At 41.7% G+C, this 19,420-nt stretch overlaps 1 protein-coding gene across 4 annotated transcripts in view; it reads left to right on the plus strand.

Moving 5' to 3' along the window:
* ANO1 (anoctamin 1) overlaps positions 1-19,420 on the plus strand; it is an 83,069-nt gene that overhangs the window by 45,080 nt on the left and 18,569 nt on the right. The window contains exons 7-15 of one of the 4 annotated variants that reach the window (XM_030039544.2): positions 2,281-2,332; positions 5,018-5,083; positions 5,582-5,637; positions 7,188-7,229; positions 10,723-10,787; positions 11,353-11,487; positions 12,867-13,027; positions 16,815-16,897; positions 18,747-18,758. In XM_030039544.2, coding sequence (XP_029895404.1) covers positions 2,281-2,332; positions 5,018-5,083; positions 5,582-5,637; positions 7,188-7,229; positions 10,723-10,787; positions 11,353-11,487; positions 12,867-13,027; positions 16,815-16,897; positions 18,747-18,758 — 672 coding nt within the window. The remainder of the gene's footprint in view (positions 1-2,280; positions 2,333-5,017; positions 5,084-5,581; positions 5,638-7,187; positions 7,230-10,722; positions 10,788-11,352; positions 11,488-12,866; positions 13,028-16,814; positions 16,898-18,746; positions 18,759-19,420) is intronic. The other 3 variants (XM_030039546.2, XM_030039548.2, XM_030039549.2) reach the window with 3 other exon arrangements.

A 19,420-nucleotide genomic window follows, 5' to 3' on the forward strand; every position in this document is an offset into this window, starting at 1 on the left:
GTGAAGCGAATGCAACAAGGACAGAAAATTGCATCTTGTTCTGGTTGTATATGCATCTGTTCACCCCTGTTACGCCAGTGAGTGCGATGTACATACATGTAGCACTGGAACTGGGCTGAGACATTCCCACCTTTGTGTTGGAAGGTCTCTCTCCTCCTTCAGTGCTAGCATGGGACTTTTCCTCTCATAGTTAAACTTCTGCGATTCCCTTGCAGAAGTAAAGCCTAATAAAGGAATACGGGATCACAAACTGCATGCTGAGTGCTTTCTTGTGACTTACAGAACATAAAATAGAGTGGGGAAGAAGGCGTAGCCTCCTTTATAGGGGGGGAATTGAAAGGACAGCTCGTATCACATCCAGGGCAGTTGGAAGGGACCATGCCAAGCAGCACTTGCTGCAACACTTTTCAAAGTATAATGTGGACTCTTTGCCCCATTCCACTGCTGCTAATCGGTGCTTTGGAATGTGACTGCGAGCGTGCTTTTATCTTATATTTAACATTAGCCTTTTTGGATGCTAAGTGGTTTTAAAAAGAGCTTGTATTGCAATTATAGCTGCCTTTTATTGCTACGATGATAAGGGGTGTAAGATATCTAACTTCCTTTTCCTGCTTTGAAATTCCAGTGTGTGGACCCCATGATGTAGTTCCCCTGTAGCCTGAAGTGCACTGATTTGATGTGAGCGCAGGTTATCAGGGCTAGGTGAGTTTGACCAGGGAAGGCAGGCGCAGCAGTGCAGAAATGGAAAAGGAAAAGACAAACATCGAATTGGTTTATTTGCGATAACCCATTTCACTTGAGATTGGAAAAAAGCATAGCTTTTGTTTGTAGACTTTATTTTATATGTCTAGCTATACAGTAAAAAAACCTTGTAAGTACAAGAACTGTAAGGGCGCAAATGAAAGCTTAAAATTCATGACAACAGGCTGTCTGAGAAAGGTAGCAAGACAAAATGGCACCATAGGACAAGAGGGTGAGCAAGACTAACTGAACCATGGACTGAAGCAAAAGGAGCTCATAGCAGAGGCTGTGAGGAAGAGGAGGGATGGGGGTTTTTTAAACCACTCAGGGAACACTGGGCATATAACAATAATGCTGATAGTATGTTGCTTTGTTTGAAATCCCTGTAAATCACCCGGTAATAAAAGACATAGTGAATGTTTCCCAGCATCATTTTATCCTGCATGCATTTCTCTTTGTATTCTTGTTTCTTAAAGTTCTCTCCTGCCTCTCATATGTGTTTTTAAACCACAGTGCAAATATTGACCCTTCCGCCTCCTGCAAAACGAACAGGAATCTAGTCACTCCCTGTGAATCTTTGATGAATAGAAACTAAGCCAAAGACCTTTTACTTATTTAAAAAAAAAAATAATTATATAACTGGAAATCTCCCCGTGAAAACCCTTTAACTCACTGGAGTTAGAAGACAACAACAGGCAGATGAGCTGCGGGGCTTGCTTCCTGTGTCCTCGCTCACTTCCCTCTGTGAATTGGGCAAGCAGCAGCCGTGAGCGCACGGATTAGCGAGCATCCCCAGGGAACCGGTCCACGACTTCCCAGACAGACCAGGCAAGGGGCAGCAGGTGCCTTTGCCCGTGGTTTTCCTCTGCTGCCCGCTCCCCTGCCAGCCGCCCGCTTGCCTTACCCAAGAGCATCGCTGCGCTGGAGCGGCACGGGGCGAAAGCTTGACCGCCCGGGCGGCGTGCTGAGATGTGCAAAGGTTATTTGACAACAAATGCAATAAATCGTAAAATAAATACGTCTGGTTTGCCAGTGAGGTCATGCAAGCTCAGAATTTTTAAGGTCAGCCTGTGTTAGTCCAGTTTCTGATGAACAGCTGTGTGCTGCGCACACGTTATGAGCCCGAAGCTCTTCTGAAGTCCTTGGGTTGAAGCCAGCTTGTGCCATCGGAGGCGAGGGAAGAGCTGGCCCAGCACGCTGCCTAGGCTGGGTAGAAGAGGGTTTCTGGTCTTCGATCAATGTCTAATACAAGCAAAAATAGTGTTTCTGTTCTGTGAGTGGTTAGATGTAATCCTGTTTCCCCCCCAGTCAATTATCTTGGTAGCTGGCTATTTAGTTAAGCTTTTCTCTCTTGTACAGATAACTCAGCATGGAAATCTTTAAGCCCTGCTCTCCTGAATACCATGACTTTTATTAAAGAATGATGATTTCATTGACATCTTGGTTTTGCCAATATTTGAGCTGTATGCAAAAAAGATTGCGCTTTTCACTGGCAGTATCTGAAGTAACCCTTTCCTTTCTTTTATTTTACTTCTACAGGTCTATGAAATATTGAAAAGAACGACATGTACCAAAGCAAAATATAGCATGGGTAAGGAACTTTATTTAGCTTTAAGATCGATATCATTTTCAGGTATTGAAAAGAATTGCAAGTTGTAACTGGCTGTGGAGTTTAGGTTTTTCCCCTGCTCTCTAATTTGATGTGTGTGGATATAATTATTTTATTTGGAAATTTAATTTAACGTAGCTGTTTGGAACTCTTTCAAATGTGAATTTATAGATTCAACTCTAAATTAAAAGGTAAGTGAGCATCTAGCGGCTCCAGATGTTAGTTACGTCATGTTCAGCAGGACTGGATGGTGATATAAACCAGTGGATAATACGTGCTCTGCTTCAGTTCAGTTTTACACTCACTGAAGCGAACGAGGGTATTACCATGAATTTCAATAACTGCAGCGAAAGTCTGTGGCTTGGCCCATTCCTTTTAAGTAGGAACCTTGCATTTTTATCGTGGGATGGCTTTTCAATGATTAGAGTGAAATGGTCTTAACTGATGACTGCCCAAAACACTGTCCTAAGTGGAACTGGGATTAACCCAGTGGAATGGCCAAGGACTAAGGCATGCACTGAAAGCTGGCCCATCTCTTAGCCCTCAAAACAGCTATGCAAGTCACTGGGTGTGAAGTTTGTGCTGCCACGGCCAGTAGTTTTAGGATTTCAGCCTTAGGGCTTGTGCTCTAAGAACTGAATTTATAATACAGGTAAACATGAATTACAAATCCGGTCACCTTAAGGATTTGTTGGCAGCTTTTCCTGTTCAGCTGTTATATACTTATTTTATACATATCGTGATATATAGGTATGTACTTGACTGTGGGACCAAAGTTAACAAATAGTTAATGGTGAACCAAATTATATAAAATGGAAGGCAGAGTTCCCTCATACCCAAGCTTCTTAACAGACAACCAACAGAAACAAATTTGTATGAGAAAAGTGCATGGACATGGGAGAAAACGTTTGATAACTGTTGGAATCTGTTATAGCATTTGTTTGCCTACAAGCAGTTAAATAAAACAATGGGAACTTGAATTACAGGTAGTTCTGTTCAATATTGACCCATCAGCTGCTTAGAAATACCTCAAATAATAGAAGAATAATTATGCCAGAAATGATTTTCATGCTTTGACTCTTCGCTTGAAGTAACAACATACAATGTGCAATTGTTGAGTCCTTATATACACTAAATTTTGGTGTTCAGCCAGTATTAACAGAAGTACTGTTTCCCTGTAGCATGGGAAATCCAAATTAATCTGTGACTTTCAGGACCCTTTTCGAGTCTGGTGCTGGATCATTTTCATTGGAAATTATGTATTTGCACTCTTGAAAGGGGAAGGTCATACAGCTCAGTTTGAATTCTTGCCTTGGAGTTGGTTACTCACTTGATTTATTTTTTGTTCTTTCTTTTTTTTTTTTTTTTTGGTCCAGAAATGGGAAACACATTAGAGATTAGTTGAATAAGGCAGAGGCTAAAGGAAAGTAAAGTGTTAGGATTCCTGGATTGTTCTTCTACCTGAGACTGGCAAGGTCACACAGTATACCTAATAAAAATGTCATTAGGCCAGCCTGTCCATGGGTATATTCAGCATAACTCAATCGGGTCCTTTGTGTCCCAGCGCTGGAATGCTGGGTTACAACCCAGCAAAGGTTGCAAACAGATTTGAGCAAACACAGATAATGCTGCAACATTTCTGCCCAGCAGGAAAAAGGCGGCTCCCCAGTGAACATTGCAGTCTTTGTTATTTATTTTGCAAATTTGTGAAAATGTGAATCGGTCTTCGTTGTTAAATACTGATATGTAGAAGGGTACTATGTAGCTCTTCGGTTGGTCGTACAGCCCTAGAAAAATAATTTATCTGCTCACTAGTTGTTTCTGCCAGAAGCGTGGAAACATTTGCAGACAATTCATAGTGCTGTATAATCTTAACTAGGACTTTGAAAATTAATGACACTGCAGGATACTGAGCACTCCTGGAGCAGTTCCTCCAGCAGGTGATTAGTATCTCAAAAATGTTAATGAACTTGAAAAATTCTCATTTCAAGAACAATCAAAAATGTCTCAGTGAACCTACAGCGAGCTGTTTGCTGGTTCATAGTCGCTGTTCTTTCAAATCCAGTCCCACAATCTTTTCTTAGCAATGAACTGATGGGCAACATGGAGCACGCTGTAGCACATCATTTTTCTTTTCTTTTTCTAAGCCCTTTCTTTTAAATTCTCCACAATGACAGTGGCCAGGTGTTTTTTTTTATGGGCATTAATCAGCTTAGCCTTGCACAAAGACAAGTACTTGACTTAGCTCTGATTCAGCACCCAAGACTGGTTCGTTGAATCCCCAAATGTATCCTCCCGGATAACACGACACCTTCAGATGTGGATAATACTCCGTAATTGGAAGCAGCTATATTAACTCCAGCAGCTGCAGCAAGAACATTAGAGAAGTAATGTGCTACAGCCCTCAAAGGTCCGGCCAAGTGACCTTTGGGAACGGTGCAGCGAGCCGCAGTGTCGAAGAGCCCCTCACCGTTGTGCTCCTCCAAACTTAGACGTTAATTCCTCCCCACCCACCCTCGCCTCCCGTACTCTAGCCCCAAGTTAAGGAGCAATACCAACCTGGGCAGGCAGGGCTCCTCAAACTCCCTCGTGCCGCATACATTTATAGATGAAGCATTAATTGCTTTCAGCCTCATGCATGTCACTAATAAACGGATGTGTAAACAGGGAAAGGAGAGGGAAGAAAGAAGGAAACTACCCTTTTAAATAAAAGACGAAAATGTGGTAAATATGGTAAGTATTACGCCAAGGTCTTTGCAAAGGCTTTCCCTACAATTTCTCTAATCAATCTGAAATCTGAATTCAAAACTTTGTGCGAATGATGCGTGCGTATGCGTGTTCCCGTATGCCATCAATTCCAGCCATATTCTTCTTGTGATCGAGCCTTCTGCTACACACTTTCAAATCTGCAGGCTTGCCCTTAAATCAAACTGACTTTTCAGAAAATGTAATTTATTTTAATGACTAATTTCAAGTCATTGGCTTCTAATTCTTGATTCTCAAATATATATGACTTCCTCTTGCTCTCTGCAGTTTTCCATTTCATAAAATGAGTCATGTTTAATAACCTATATGTTTAAAAATGAAACTACATGGAAAGGAATGAGATGGCAGAAAAATCATTATCTGACCAAAAGACTGTTATTTTGAGGGAAATCTCCAGGAAGGATGATAAAGTGAGACCATCTAACCCTGAAATTGTAAATAACTATTATGTCTTTATTTTTCAAGGTATCACCAGTCTGCTTGCCAATGGAGTTTACAGTGCTGCATATCCTTTGCATGATGTAAGTGATCTTGGAATATATTTTACATGTCTACTATCGGACACCAAGAAATCCTTAATGTGTTGCGTATTAATGGCATCATCCCAAACACGAGTGGTTTGGATCCTGACTTCCTGCTCGCTTGTATCACGACTGCAGTAACTTCTGCAGGTTGTTTCCATCATCCTGCTCGCTTTTAATGAATTCCCCACCTCTGTTCTACCTGTGGCGATCATAAGTGATGTTTGAACGTAACATTAGAAGAGTTGTTTTGGTGGCTTAGCAAATGAAATGCTTCTGTTATTTTCTGACCTTCTGCTCCTGATGTCCCTGGCATCAGTGCTAGGAAACATATTTATTCCTAGGGCACCGAGTGGCAGGTTCCCTCATCCACATCCCCCAGCATCCCGCTTGCTCGTACAGAGACATCAGTGGCTGTGTGTCCGTGCGATTGGTTGCCATTGGAGGAAAAACCATAAGCAAGAATTTGGAGTGACATATTTTATGGGACTGGATGTGACTGCAGACCTTCTTACTGATGAAATCTGCAGTTCAGTAAGATGTCAAGAGCGTGCTCAACTATAGTGTTCATTGAGAGGATTAGAGAGAGGTAGGGAATTTTGGTGGCACTCGTACCCGAGCTGGGGATCCCCATCCTGCCGGAGGTGCGCAGCAGTTGGATGCTGATGGCATTTTTACATAGAAGTTCTAGGTACAACTAGAACTGACAAAGACACGCTTTTAGCTAGACTCTTAAAGAAAGGCTTGACAGATGTCAAGGGGACATGGCAGTCACGCTGCTCACGATGTACTGGCGGTGTGAGCGTACAAGGGCCGTCGAGCCTGGTGCCGGTTTTCCGGCATGGGATGTGAAGATGAAGTGTGTCTTCCTAGTTTTCTGCTCCCCTCACTCGCGCTGGTTTTATACAGGACTGCAAATGTTTTATCTTGGTGTAACTGAGACCAGAACAGCCTCTTTATCTGCCTGATGTTTATCATAAATGTCAAGCACTCTTAAACTAGAGCAATATCACTTAGAAATCCAGAAAGGTTAAATAAACTTCTCCGCATGTACTTGTCTCACATCTCTAGACAGCTACTGATAGTCTTGTATATAAGTTATTTATTGTCTTAGTTTACTCCTTTATCGTGTTTAAAAATAGCTCCAAATTAAAACCTCAAATCTAATCAGCCCTGAGTGTTTGGAGAGTCTGGATAGGGATCAGCTCTCTCAGCTGGTCTCTTCTCGTTCAAGTGGACTGAGCTGAACCCCAAATACCGTGGCAATACCGCATCCTTTCCCTTGACATTTTTAGGCCACCTTTATCACTTATTCATTCCTTTTTCCCCAGTGACAGATATTATTACTCTTTCTTAATGTGCCTGATGACAGAAGACAAAGTGTGCTATGACAAATGAACTCCTAAAATACAGCATTATTTTACAGATTGCTTTTTCTGGTTTTGATGCATTAAGTGAGTGGGATACATGGGTATGCAAGATGCATAGCAGCTCTGGGGATGACTCACTCAATGATGCAGATTTTCTTTTTTTTTTTTTTTTTTTTAAAGGGTGATTATGAAGGTGAAAACGTTGAACCTAATGACAGAAAAGTAAGTTGATACAAAGGGGGTTTAACATATTTGCAAGTCACCTGTTGGAATCTGGACGTTTGCCAAGATTTCACAGAAAATATGGCAAAAAGGCACTAAATGCCAAGCAGCAAAAGTACAGAAGTACTTTCCAGTGTTTAAATTTGCCTGAAATTGGAATGCAGTATGGATATGTATAAATTACTAAGCTTGATAATGATACATTTCTTGCCATGTTGGTAAGAGTATTGACAGCCTTTACGTATAACTCCTACGAAAGTTCAGGTGGTGTCATTTCAGGCCAGCTCTGATGAGACTGTGCTCAGTCATATTCTGGTACCCATATCTGACATAAATCCTACTTTGCTTGATGGCCAGCTCCGGTCTCAGCATTGCAACCTCTGCTGAATTAATGTGCTGCTGGGATCAGAATTTGGCAGTGGTGGGGGGGAGGAGGGAGGCAGCTGAAAACATAAGCGTAAAAGTTATGGGGAAAGATAAAGATTGAATATTTATCAGATATGAGACATTCTCAGCAAAGCTTTAATGCGCGCTGTTCAGCCAGAAACTGCCCTGTGGATGTGTACTGATGCATTGCATCACTTTTCACATACGTCTGTGGTTTAAATTGTATTTATTGTCTGTATACTGAAAGACATTTGTTCACTGTAGTAAAATGAATAAGAATTAGAAATTCTAATTATGTTTCATAAGAAAAAGCAAATTTTTCACCCTCTGCAGAAATGTTGATTTCTTAAATTCAGAGCGCAATTACTACATACTCCCGATCACACTTCTCTAAAGAAGATAGGCTTTTTTTCTGTGTATCAGACAAAAACTGAAGAGGGTACGACCAGTTCTCTCAGGAGAAGCTACTAAATTTGGGTGCCATGTATGTTGGCCTTTCAGACTTGAAACTTTGCCTTTCCAGTTTGTTTCATGGTCCCGTCTCCAAAGAAATGCTGGGGACATGCAGGACATAGGAAATGTAGATCTAAAGCTCTTCAGGTTGGTCATATAAAAATAGGTACCCAAAATTAAAGGTTTGCTGGGCCTTAAGGTGCAAATGGCTTATCAAAAGACAGCGACTGTTATTTCCCTCCCTCTATTGATTTGTGTTAAAAATACCATGTACCTGTTTATTTCATTATTAGGCAACACATTGCTCAACCAAAAATGGGATGAAAGTCCATGTTTTCTCAAAGCATCTGGATTATCATCTTCATTACTAACTTTTCAAACTTCCCAAATTCACTCATTTCAGAAGTTCACTCTGTGTTTGGAAATGTTTACCTTGGCTTTTGCCTTCCAGTTCCCTCAAATAATCTTTTGGTGTGTTTTAGCATGTCTCTTCTGGTTTCTTGCAGCTTTCTTTAATCTAATCCAGTGCTAGGCCAGGCTTGTGCCTTTTTTAACAACAAAATTAAAGATTTGAGGCATAGAAATGAAGTAAATATTTAGGGCTAGTGCACTGATCTCCTCTAATCATGTCTTTGAAGCTGTGCTTTGAATATCAGGCTGATAAATGTCAGGATAAATGAGATAATTTGTTTGTACTTTAAGCACAAATTTGGTTTGAAGTAGTGTACAAAACTGAAACATGGCACTGATGCAAAATCTCCTTAGCTTACTATTTTCCTGATATGCCTGACCAGCTGAGATCACAGAAAAGGAATCTAATTTCCAGCACAAATTTAGCTTGTAGAAATGAGGTAAAAAAATAATAGAAGGAGGGGTCTTAGCTAGTGCACATGGATGTTGAGATGTCCCAAACCATTAATTGTTTCCCAGACATCAGCAGCTGGCCTTAAACGTTTGGAAAACGTAGTTGAAAGAAACCTAAAGCAGAATAAAAATAAAATTTGCAAGAATGTTGCTGTTTAATAAAGGCCTGCCTTGAGATTTCAGTTTCTGCTCTTACTATTGTAAGGCAACCAATAAAGATTAATGATTTTGGGTTGCAGAGAGGAAAATCCACAGCCCACTTATATTTTTGACGTCATATTTCTGTAAAAGTAAAGAAGCTGTATTTTTTGAATGACTTGAACCATTTGCACGAGAAGTACAGCAGTTCAGCTTGGAAAGTTTGTGTTAATGATTTGGCAAGAGAATTGCAAAACTGCTCTAGAAACGCTGTTCGCTGTACGACTTCTCTGTGATAAAATGGGAGAAGTAGGAATGGGTACGGGCAGCAGCGGGACTCCCAGTCTGCCCTTCCTTGCTTTGCTGCATTTCACTGGAGAAATGTAGGAGGCTGACATATGTCGAGTTTCTCATGGTAAAATAGCCTACGGATTTAAGCAATAACATCCTGTTAGGTCTGTTCTTCTATGAACAAGATTAATAATGTTGCCCTCCCTGTAATGATAACTGGTTTAGGTCTTGGTTCCCCGTTGCAGTTTCTTCCACAGCTGAGCTGGTTGTGCAGCCCTCGCCCACCGATGGAGGTTTGTATAACCAAGCTCTCAAGTTTTCTGCCCTTTTTTTTTTTTTTTCTTTTTTACCCAAAGTTCGATGAAAAGAAATACCTCGGCAATAATCGGTTCATGCTCTTATATTTGAGGAGAAAGATGATGTTGTTGCCAGATGAATTAATGAAAACAGAAGTGACAATCAAAGCATCTCCTTGAAATATCAGTAGCTGGTCCAGGAACATCCTGCTAGCAAGTTCATGTCACTGGGTTGAAGCAGGGAGAGAAGCAGAAAAGGGAGACCTGACTTCACAAGCAGAACCTGTAAACCTTCTCTTCCCTTTGTCCCCCCTCAGAGGAGGTGATGGCTGGCTGGCCAGCGAGCACAGTTTGTCTTCTCCAGTATTTTTTGTCCGCACACTGATTTCTCGTTCACTCTGTTAGCTGAACTGAATTAAGAAAAAAATCAGATCTGAGAAGCGCTATTTAAGTATTTTATGAAGTAAACGATAAGTTGAAGGTCTCCGAGGAACCTATTTTTGTGAGGGATTCAATTTTATAAATCACTAATGGGGATCATTGTTTTCCTTGGCCCATATCCTGACCAAAAGGATGAGTGGAAACCATTGTCGTCTTTTAGTTTAAAGCCAAAAAACTATTAAATGCAGCCTTTAAGGCACCTCTGCACAGCACCTCTTGATGGATGCTGAATATTATAGTTTGTGTAGTGAAAACAAACCAGTTTATTCTAGTCTTTTTCTGTCTCGTAACTCAAAGCATATTCTTTTTTCATGTCCATTCTGCTGGTTACCTCCTACGGATCATAAAATCGGGACTCCTCTCCCCATCCCTGCTATAGTTATCCATCAGTCCAGTTGCTGAAGAGCCTTTTAATATACTGGAATTCATCACTGTATTATAGCATGCCAAATGATCAAATTTGTTTTTAATACTTAATGCAGACCGCGTGTATTGGCAGATTACGGGTTGAAACCACAAAGCGGTGAGACCGGATCCACTGCGTGAGCTCTGCAGTTTGCTGACACCGAAGGAGAAAACCCTCGCGTACGCGGTGCTTTAGCTTTCGCCTTTCTGTTTTACAGCTCCTGTGCGAGGAGTGGGCGAGCTACGGCGTCTTTTATAAATATCAGCCGATTGACCTGGTGAGGTGAGAGTTGAGCCCTCCGTGTCGTGTTTCCACGGGGCAGCGCGGAAGCTGTGCACAGCGATGCTCGGGCGCGTGTCCCTGCGGGGATGCTGCCCTCGCTGCCACGCCGGGGGTCTCTGGAGAATGGGAAGTTCACTGGGGGAAAAGGAGCTTTCTGTGGGTTTAGAAACACGCTGGTGTATCCCACCTAGCGTGAAAGCTTGCAGGGGACGTACTTTTAATGAATTTTGTTTGCTCGTGGTGAGAGCTGAGACTCCTTGGAGAAGATGAGGTGTTTTTTTAAGAGGATTAGCTCACAGAAGATCCAAAGATACAATTTACACAGCAGAAACACGGAGGAAAAAAATGATTAGTTGGACTGACTTGCTTTCATGGTGCCTGTATCTTGGATTAACTCCAAGCATCATGAGAAAGAGAGTCCTCTGAGAAGAAAGAAATTCCCACAGGTCGTCAGATCTTACTTGTCCGTGCTTAATCCAGCTGTGATTCGTAATTTTAGCCATGTTATATTTTAAGAAATAGGAAACATGTCTCTCTCTCCTTTCTTTTTTAAACTTTATTTCAGAAAATACTTCGGAGAGAAGATTGGACTATATTTTGCCTGGCTGGGAGTTTATACACAAATGCTTATTCCAGCTTCAATTGTAGGCATTATCGTTTTCCTATACGGCTGTGCAACTGTGGATGAGAATATACCAAGGTAAAATAAATAAATAAATAGATTCTATTATTTGAGGCAACTAGAAACTCAAAGTAAAACACTGCCTTTCTCTAGAAATGTTTTGTCACTAATACCTAGGGCGAGCACAGCTGAAACTGGGGCTCCCAGTTTCTAGAGCTTGCCCTGTGCCACCCACAGCCCGACACCCCGATCCATCTTTGCTGGCTGTGGTTCCCCGGCTCTGTTTGCCAACTGGCACTTGCCGGAATACGGTGTGCTCCCACCGCTCTCCCTCCTCTCGCCCTGCACGCTTTGTCTTTTGGAAGCTGTGCTTAAAATGAAGCCACCTCTGCAGGGATGGGGAAGTTTGCAGTCCCACCAATTTCTGCTTCCAGTAAGCGACGGAGCGCTACCAAGGGCTGAGAGTGGGCAGCAGAACTGCAGCACATTTTTAAATCGTTAGCATTTTTTGTTCACATTAGTTGTGGAGTTTGCATTGATGTACTAAAATTAATTCTTGGCCGGTTGCTCAGGTAGTTGGTTTTTTTTTTTTCTTTCCCTAACTCAGATCATTATGTTAAAACAAACCAACAAAATACTGCTAATGATAGGTTTAGTGCTTCCCATCATAAAATGCTGAGGAGGGCATTGTGTGACATAAAGATGAATCAAGAATATACATGCCTAAAATAAGCAATTTGGTCACATTAACAAAATCTTGATGTCCTCCTATTTTTAATTTTTTAGTAGGTTTTGTATTATAATATTTTTGAAGCCCTATGATTTTGCATTATTTTTTCATCATCAGCTGCAGATGAAAATTACATACTTCGTACAACAACCATGAGCCCTGAGTAACAGAGCAGATAATGGATATCGAAAAAATAGATATTTTTTCTGTTCATGAAGATTGCTTTGTACTGTTTCCAACAGTTGAAGAAAGTCAAAGGGAGGGTCACTGTTGCTATTTCACAGATGGAGTGCATAGAAGATAAATTGGTTGAACTCCAGTCTCTTGATACTCAGCACTTCCCTTGTACCTTATCTATTGCTGTAGTTAGTATTTCAGAACAAGAATTTTTTTTTTTTTTTTTTTTTTTTTTTACCGTAAGATCCTATAGTAAAAAGCATAGAGCCTTATGCCTCTCGTAATGCTCTCTTTTATTCCCTGGAATAGACGTAGGGCTGGGGATGGAGGGGAGAGAGCAGCCTCGCGCGAGGATTTCAGCCCCTACAATGGTGTAGGTTCCGAACAGAGCTGCTCGCTGGGGCGCGAGCTGGGAAGCGCTGTGAGGGTGGTGTCTGATGGTCCTACAGACCAGAAACAGATGCCGTGCAGAGGAAAAAGAGATCATCGGAGCATGGAAGATGGAGCCGTACTGACAGTGCTTTGTCCATATCTTGTTGCTTCGTTGCAGTATGGAAATGTGTGACCAGAGAAACAATATCACCATGTGTCCCTTATGTGACAGAACATGCAGCTACTGGAAGATGAGCTCCGCTTGTGCGACTGCTCGCGCAAGTCATCTGTTCGATAACCCTGCAACTGTCTTCTTCTCTGTCTTCATGGCTCTCTGGGGTAAGAAGACATATGCCTTCATGTTAAGTTTTTAATTATTTAAAATACAACAGGAAGAAACAGAAGAGATAAAGCAGTGTATTTATACTCAGGCAGTTAATTATATAAAGAACTTCGCTTTTTTTTTTTTTTTTTTTTCTTTCCCATGAAACTGTCACCCCCAAATTTATATTCTGGACTGAAGGCTAAAATACAAAAAGTTGCTCAAGATGAATATCAAATGAAATTGTTAAGCATCTGTCATAAAACTGCTGCGTGGTATGTCAAAATTTCATTAACAGGATTGCACAGCTTGCCAAAAAAGAAAAAAAATCTATTTGCAGAGCCAGCTTCCACTTTAGAACATTACAGAAGAAATGTATTAATGTACTCTGGGGTCACGGGGAGGGCTCCACAGGGAAGTGTAATGGCCTTTAGCGTCTCAGGACAAACCAAGATTGATTCTTGAGTGTGCTCCGAGATGCAATTAAGTTTATCAGCAGGCAGACATCATGCATGCGGACCATGAAGCGGGAGCAGTGATGTTATAGGTATTTTTTCTGAGGCCGACTGCTCCTGTAGTTTGAGCACGTCACTTAACCTTTCTTGGCACGTCTGTCGAGCGTGGTTAAAAACATTAACCCTCTCATGAAACCTTTGTGAGAGTGTCTTCAGGAATGGTTATCAAGGGCTTTTCTCCTCCCTGCTGGAGGAGGGATGGAGACCTCCTTGCTCGGGTACCCCAGCACCAGGCATGGGTGCTGGCGGAGGGGAGCCTCCCGTCGTCCTCGCTGCGGCCAAGAGAGCCTCTTAAGGTAAAAGGGAACCCATGGGCTCCAAAACCCATGTTTGTAACTGGGAGCTCTATACAGAGAGGCTATAGAGAATAAGGAAATGTGCGTTATTCCCCCCAGCTTTGAAGTTTGATAGCCACATACTCCCGGCATCAGTGAGAGCAGCACAAGATGATGTTTGCCCCTCCTGTACGCCTTGTTGCGAGCTAGCAAATAACTTGTTTTGGATTATATTTAATCCTAAAAGCGTAGCCCGAGTTTTTATTTGTTCTAGTATGTAGGGAACCATTCATACATTAACATTCATCTGAACTGATCTGAGTACAATTCAACGTAAATCAATTTAGAGCAGTGCCTTTTTGGCCAGGGTCTCCGTTTGAGATGACTATGTTTTAGGTGCAATGCTAAGAGCTCATGATCAAGTACTGTAAGGAAAAGGACAAGGACGGTCCCGCAGAGGGATTTTGGGAACGGTGGGGAGTCGGGAGCGCTGCGTGTTCGGAGGGAAAGCTAGGAAATGTGGGGAGGTTGAACGCGACCAGCTTCGCAGCAGAGAGGAGAGATCACTGTCTTACAGATCATCTTGCCATGTAGCATATAGGGAGAAATGTGATATACCCCGGAGCAGGGTGCCGTGTCAGAGACTTTAAATAGTGTGATTCTCTCACGTGGAGAGTCACGTATCAGTTTCGGTCTCCCTTATTTGTCATTATTGTGAACCCCACGTGGATCTCAGCACATAATACTCTGTTGTCCCAAAAGTAACTCTGTTTGCTTCCCTTTACCTTAGCAAAAAACTATGAGTCCCTCCATCCATTTTTTACGTTCTTGGGCAAAGTAAGGCAGATTGGCAGAAGCCAGTTTCTGTGCTCTCTACAAAATCAGGCTTAATATCTGAGATGATAGTTTTGGAGGGGGATGTGAAATTCCTCAAGTTCTTTGGGGTCAACATGAAATTTTATTGTGGTACAATACCATATAAAATAACTGTTGTTTCAAAAAGTTCTTTTCGAATTGGGAAAATCAGAGGTTTTTTCCACATCATTTTGAATTTGCGTTATTGAAAATTTCATTTCTAAAGAAATTGTTCGAAACAATTTTAAAAAAAATCAAACAAGCACTTTATTTTTTAAGGAAATGGTATCAACAAAAATTGGCTGTCTCCAAATGTAGGCACACAGATAGTCTCCAGTGCCATTTGTGAGCACCTCTGCATGTAGTGAGAAGGTTTGTTAGGTTCACGTACAGTTGAAGAGTTGAGGCAGACCCAAGTAACCTGCTCAGGTGACCCAGGGCATCCTTAGCATAGCAAGAAAATTAGCCCAAGTTCAGGGGTATTATTGTGAGCAACCGTTTGGCCAGGCTTTCTCTGTATGGTGGTAGTATTGTAACACCCTGGAGAACTCCACTCACGCAAGCGTTAAAACAGCTATAGCACCACACCTGAGCCCCGGTCAGAAGTTCAGCATTAAACATGGACTGTGGCCCAGTGCGGTTTGGTATTAAATGGCATTAAAAATGTCAGAGAATCCAGATAAGATCATCTGGACAGTAACCTTTTGGAATTTTTAAGCTCCGCTTATGCTTATGGGCCCAGATGAAAAATGAAAATGCGCGTACTCTTGGCAAAGCAGCGGTGCATCTCTACCTGGCATGTTCACCGAGGGCTTTTGGAATGAGCTGGCTGTGTTTCAGATGCAAGTCTTTTCATTTTGCATTGTTGTAAGACAGTGCCACGGAAGGATTTCTAGTAGCGCTGACGAACAACCTCTCGTTCATTTTCCGTATTTCTTGCTGTACATGGAAGCTGCAGATCCCGGCACGAGACCTGCCAGCAGCAGGGAGCGGGGAGGCAATTCCAGGACCATGACACAGACCCTATTAAGATATAGCTATGGCCATCCCAATTTACAGGAAGCTTCTAAAGGGGCTCAGTTGTAAATTTTGCACAGGAGGGTTTCACAGTGAATGTCGTGACTCCAGCCTGGTTCCAGTCATGGGGATGTCCTTTCCTCTCTATCCAACTTTCTTACCCTCTCCCTGGCTCTGGTTTTTCTGGATATGAATGTTGCTGAGCACATCTGTTAATACTCACTGCAGGAAGCTCCCTTGGGAACACCATTTCTTGGTAGACTTGCCTCTTTCATAATCACTTATTTATTATACAGCACTGGTGTATTCCCAGCATCTAAATATGTCCTCTGAGAACTTGCTCGGTCTCAGGCAGATAGACTGATATAGACCGGGATCATTCGTTGTGACTCAAAAATTGCTTTAATGAGGTTTCTTTTCTGTAAGTCTTCTCCATCAGAAAGAAAATGGCAGTGTTTCTAGTGCTAAAACCCCTTAAAGGCTTCCTCTTTAACAGCCTGTCCACCCGCAGCTTTCACACGGGCGTGAGTGTTTGGGTTTGGGTGTGATGATTAGAGCTAACCATACTATTATGACCACTTGATGGAAGTAATTATAACAATATAAAAATGCTTTATCTTGATATCTTTGAGGGAATAACTATCCTATCAGTACAAGGTTAATTAAATCATTCATATTTTGTATAGATGAAACACAGGTTTGTTTGGGCTTATGGATGGATTATATGCAGTTGAAGACCAACAATGTCATTAGTCACACATACAATACTTAAGTAAGTTTGGGTGTCTGACTTTCTTACACCCGTTAAAAAACTGGAGGCATCTCTCTACATGAAGCTGTGGATGTAATAAATGCCCTTTCTTTCAGCTTGCCTAGATAAAAAAGTTTGGCTTACTAGCACCGTTAATCGGTATTTCCCAGACAGACATTACTGTCGAATAAAAGAGTAGCAAAAATGAAGTTATCCTGGCCCAGTATATATGATATAGCACCTGCTGAGACCTTTTGGAGGCAAGAGCCTGCAGACGTACAGCAGGCAACGCGGAGCATGGCCAACGTGCCTCTTCAGACAAATCCCAGAGACTGATGTGATTTTTTTTTTTTGGTAAAATGTTGAAATAATTGTTGAACTGTTGTTTCAGCTGCCACCTTTATGGAACACTGGAAGAGAAAACAGATGCGTCTCAACTACAGGTGGGACCTGACTGGGTTTGAAGAGGAGGAGGTTTGTCCTTTCAGTTCTGACTCTTTGACTTCCACCGTGGCGTTACCGATAGCTCCTTGTCCCGAGCCCATAGACGTTGCCTCACAGGGAACTGCTCTTGGGGCGGTTCTGTCATTTAGAAGAAAGGAAAATCTCTGTACATGAACGATTTGAGGTTTTTATAGCAAGGGTATGACTAGTATGTCTTGTTGCCATAGAAATGTAATTGTATAGCCACAAAAACTTTTTTTTTTTTTTTTTTGAAGTGTGTAGTCGGGTCACACCTAGCAGCGTAGGCATGGAATGTACAGCTCAGACCTTACTGCTGGGCTGATGTCAGGGTGCTAACAGCTAAGGACCTCATTCATCTCATGCTGCTGTAAATCAGAAATGAATGTATTGAAGTTGATAAAGTTACAGCACTGTAAAAAAAGCACTGAAAAATTCCTATTAACTTTAACGATGCAGGATCAAGCCCTGACTTGGAAAATACCTAAGAAAATATTGCCAGACATGTGGGCTTGGAGCACTGGGAGGGACACAGTGTGGGAGTGTGGGGGGGGTGGACACAGTGCTAAAAAAAAAAAATATCCCTAGCCAGGTTTATATTAAATGTGCTAAATAGCGCGAAGGGGAAAAGGGCTGAATCTGTATGAAAAAAAGGTCTTAAAAATCAATGGAGTTTTAGAAGGAAAGGAGGGAACATCCTCAGCCGGCTGAGAAGCTGTATCCCACCTTTTGGGTTTTAATTTTGCCGCTTTACAAAAAAGGAGACGCCTTCCTAGACCATAACGCAGTCCCAGCCCCGACAGCCTCGCCCTGGACCGTACTGTGGTTCCGAGGCGGCGGAGGCTTGCAGGTCCCTTCCATTTTCCCATCGTATGCGACGAGCTGTGCTGCGAAAACCCCGCTGTGGGATCTGAGCTAGGACCCACGGGTTGTACAGGCGTTCGCTGCTTTGTTTGCTGGACGGCTGGCTTTTTTTTTTTTTTTTTTTTTTTTTTTTTTTTTACTGTTGTTATTATTAAAAGAAGTCTGACCGCCCTTGTCATATCTCTAGATGTTCTAAATAGATACACAACAAATATTGCTCATGTGAAACAAAAACCTCACCAGCCCTGGGTTTAACACTATGCAGCTTGATGAGCCTGGCACAGTTACTGTTCCCCTCGCCTCCAAAATCTTTCTGCTTGAATTATCTCCTCTTAATATGTTTATCTCCTCCATAATATATTTAGGCACACTATGCTAGCAGCCCCTATGCTGTGTGCTTTGCTAGATCATACCTATTTTACTGGGAGAGAATATAGGGATTTATTTCCTGGATACTGTACTGCTCTTTTATTTTTGGTAACTTGTTGTTAGCATACATGAAAGTAGAAAGGATTAACTGTATCTTTCCAGTGTCTGTCCCCTTCGTGTCTGAGTTCAGAGCTCTTACACAGCTAAAACAGCAGCTGTTAATAAAGTATATTTTCTTCTTTGTTTTGTGTAGTCAATGTTAGGTAATACAGTCATGGGTTTAGCAAAGAATTTAAGCCCCTCTTGTTTCTGATTGGGGTGAAACTTAAGCTAGTATCATGTTGAAGAATCAGGGTTTCAAGTGAAATACAAAAACCCAAAGTGTCTAATCTTCTGGTGGTTTAGGGACACCTAGTTCATACAATACTTATAGTAATGTTAATAAATGTTGTAGAACATGAGTAGAGTGATTTTGTCTGGTAGCGTCTAGCCATCCACTGTACTTATGTTTGTTTCATGTAATTTAAAAAATATAAATCCAATATGATCTGCAACAGTTCAGTAATCAAATTTTTGTTTTTTTGTGTTTTTTTTCTTGTTTTTCGTGTTTTTTTCTGGTTTCCTGAAGGAGGCAGTCAAGGTTTGGAAAACATTTTTTTTTAATTGCTCCTACCTTTTTTATTACATGTCTACTGGTGAATGCCATCTTTTGATCTCCACCTCTTCTTTTTCGAGCATCAGATTTTCTTTAGATCTCCCACTGATTGCTTTGCCTTTACACCCTCCCCCTCTCCACTTGTTCAGACTTTTTTCAACTCCGTTCTGTTTCCCATCCGATGCATAACTGTGAATTCTGAATCTTTTGTGAATGCGTAATTATCGTGAATTCTGGATCCGTGAATCTTTCTGAATCTTTTGGCTGTCTCTTACTTCTGAGTGTTTCCTACACCCTCTCCTTCAATGCACACGGGTCATCTGTGGATGCTGTCCAAGACAGGATTAGGGGAAGACCCCAACTGACAATTTTCTGGGATCCCAAAGCCAAGTATTTTGCATACTTACAGCAGATAACTGTTTCCCTCATGAGCTGAGGATCACTGCAGTTACAGTTAATGACATGCAAAATCTAATCTTTATTGAAAAGATAGGTAATTAAAATCCAAGCATAATGTCACTTGGTATGAATCATGCTATCTGCAGGTTGTGCTGTATACTCTCATGTATTAAACTTAATCTACGTCATGTTGCACGTGAGTGTCTGATAGTGGGTCCAGATCATTCTGCAGTTGCTGCTGTAGAACT

Source organism: Aquila chrysaetos, chromosome 16 (genome assembly GCF_900496995.4).
Source record: "Aquila chrysaetos chrysaetos chromosome 16, bAquChr1.4, whole genome shotgun sequence".
NCBI lineage: Eukaryota > Metazoa > Chordata > Aves > Accipitriformes > Accipitridae > Aquila > Aquila chrysaetos.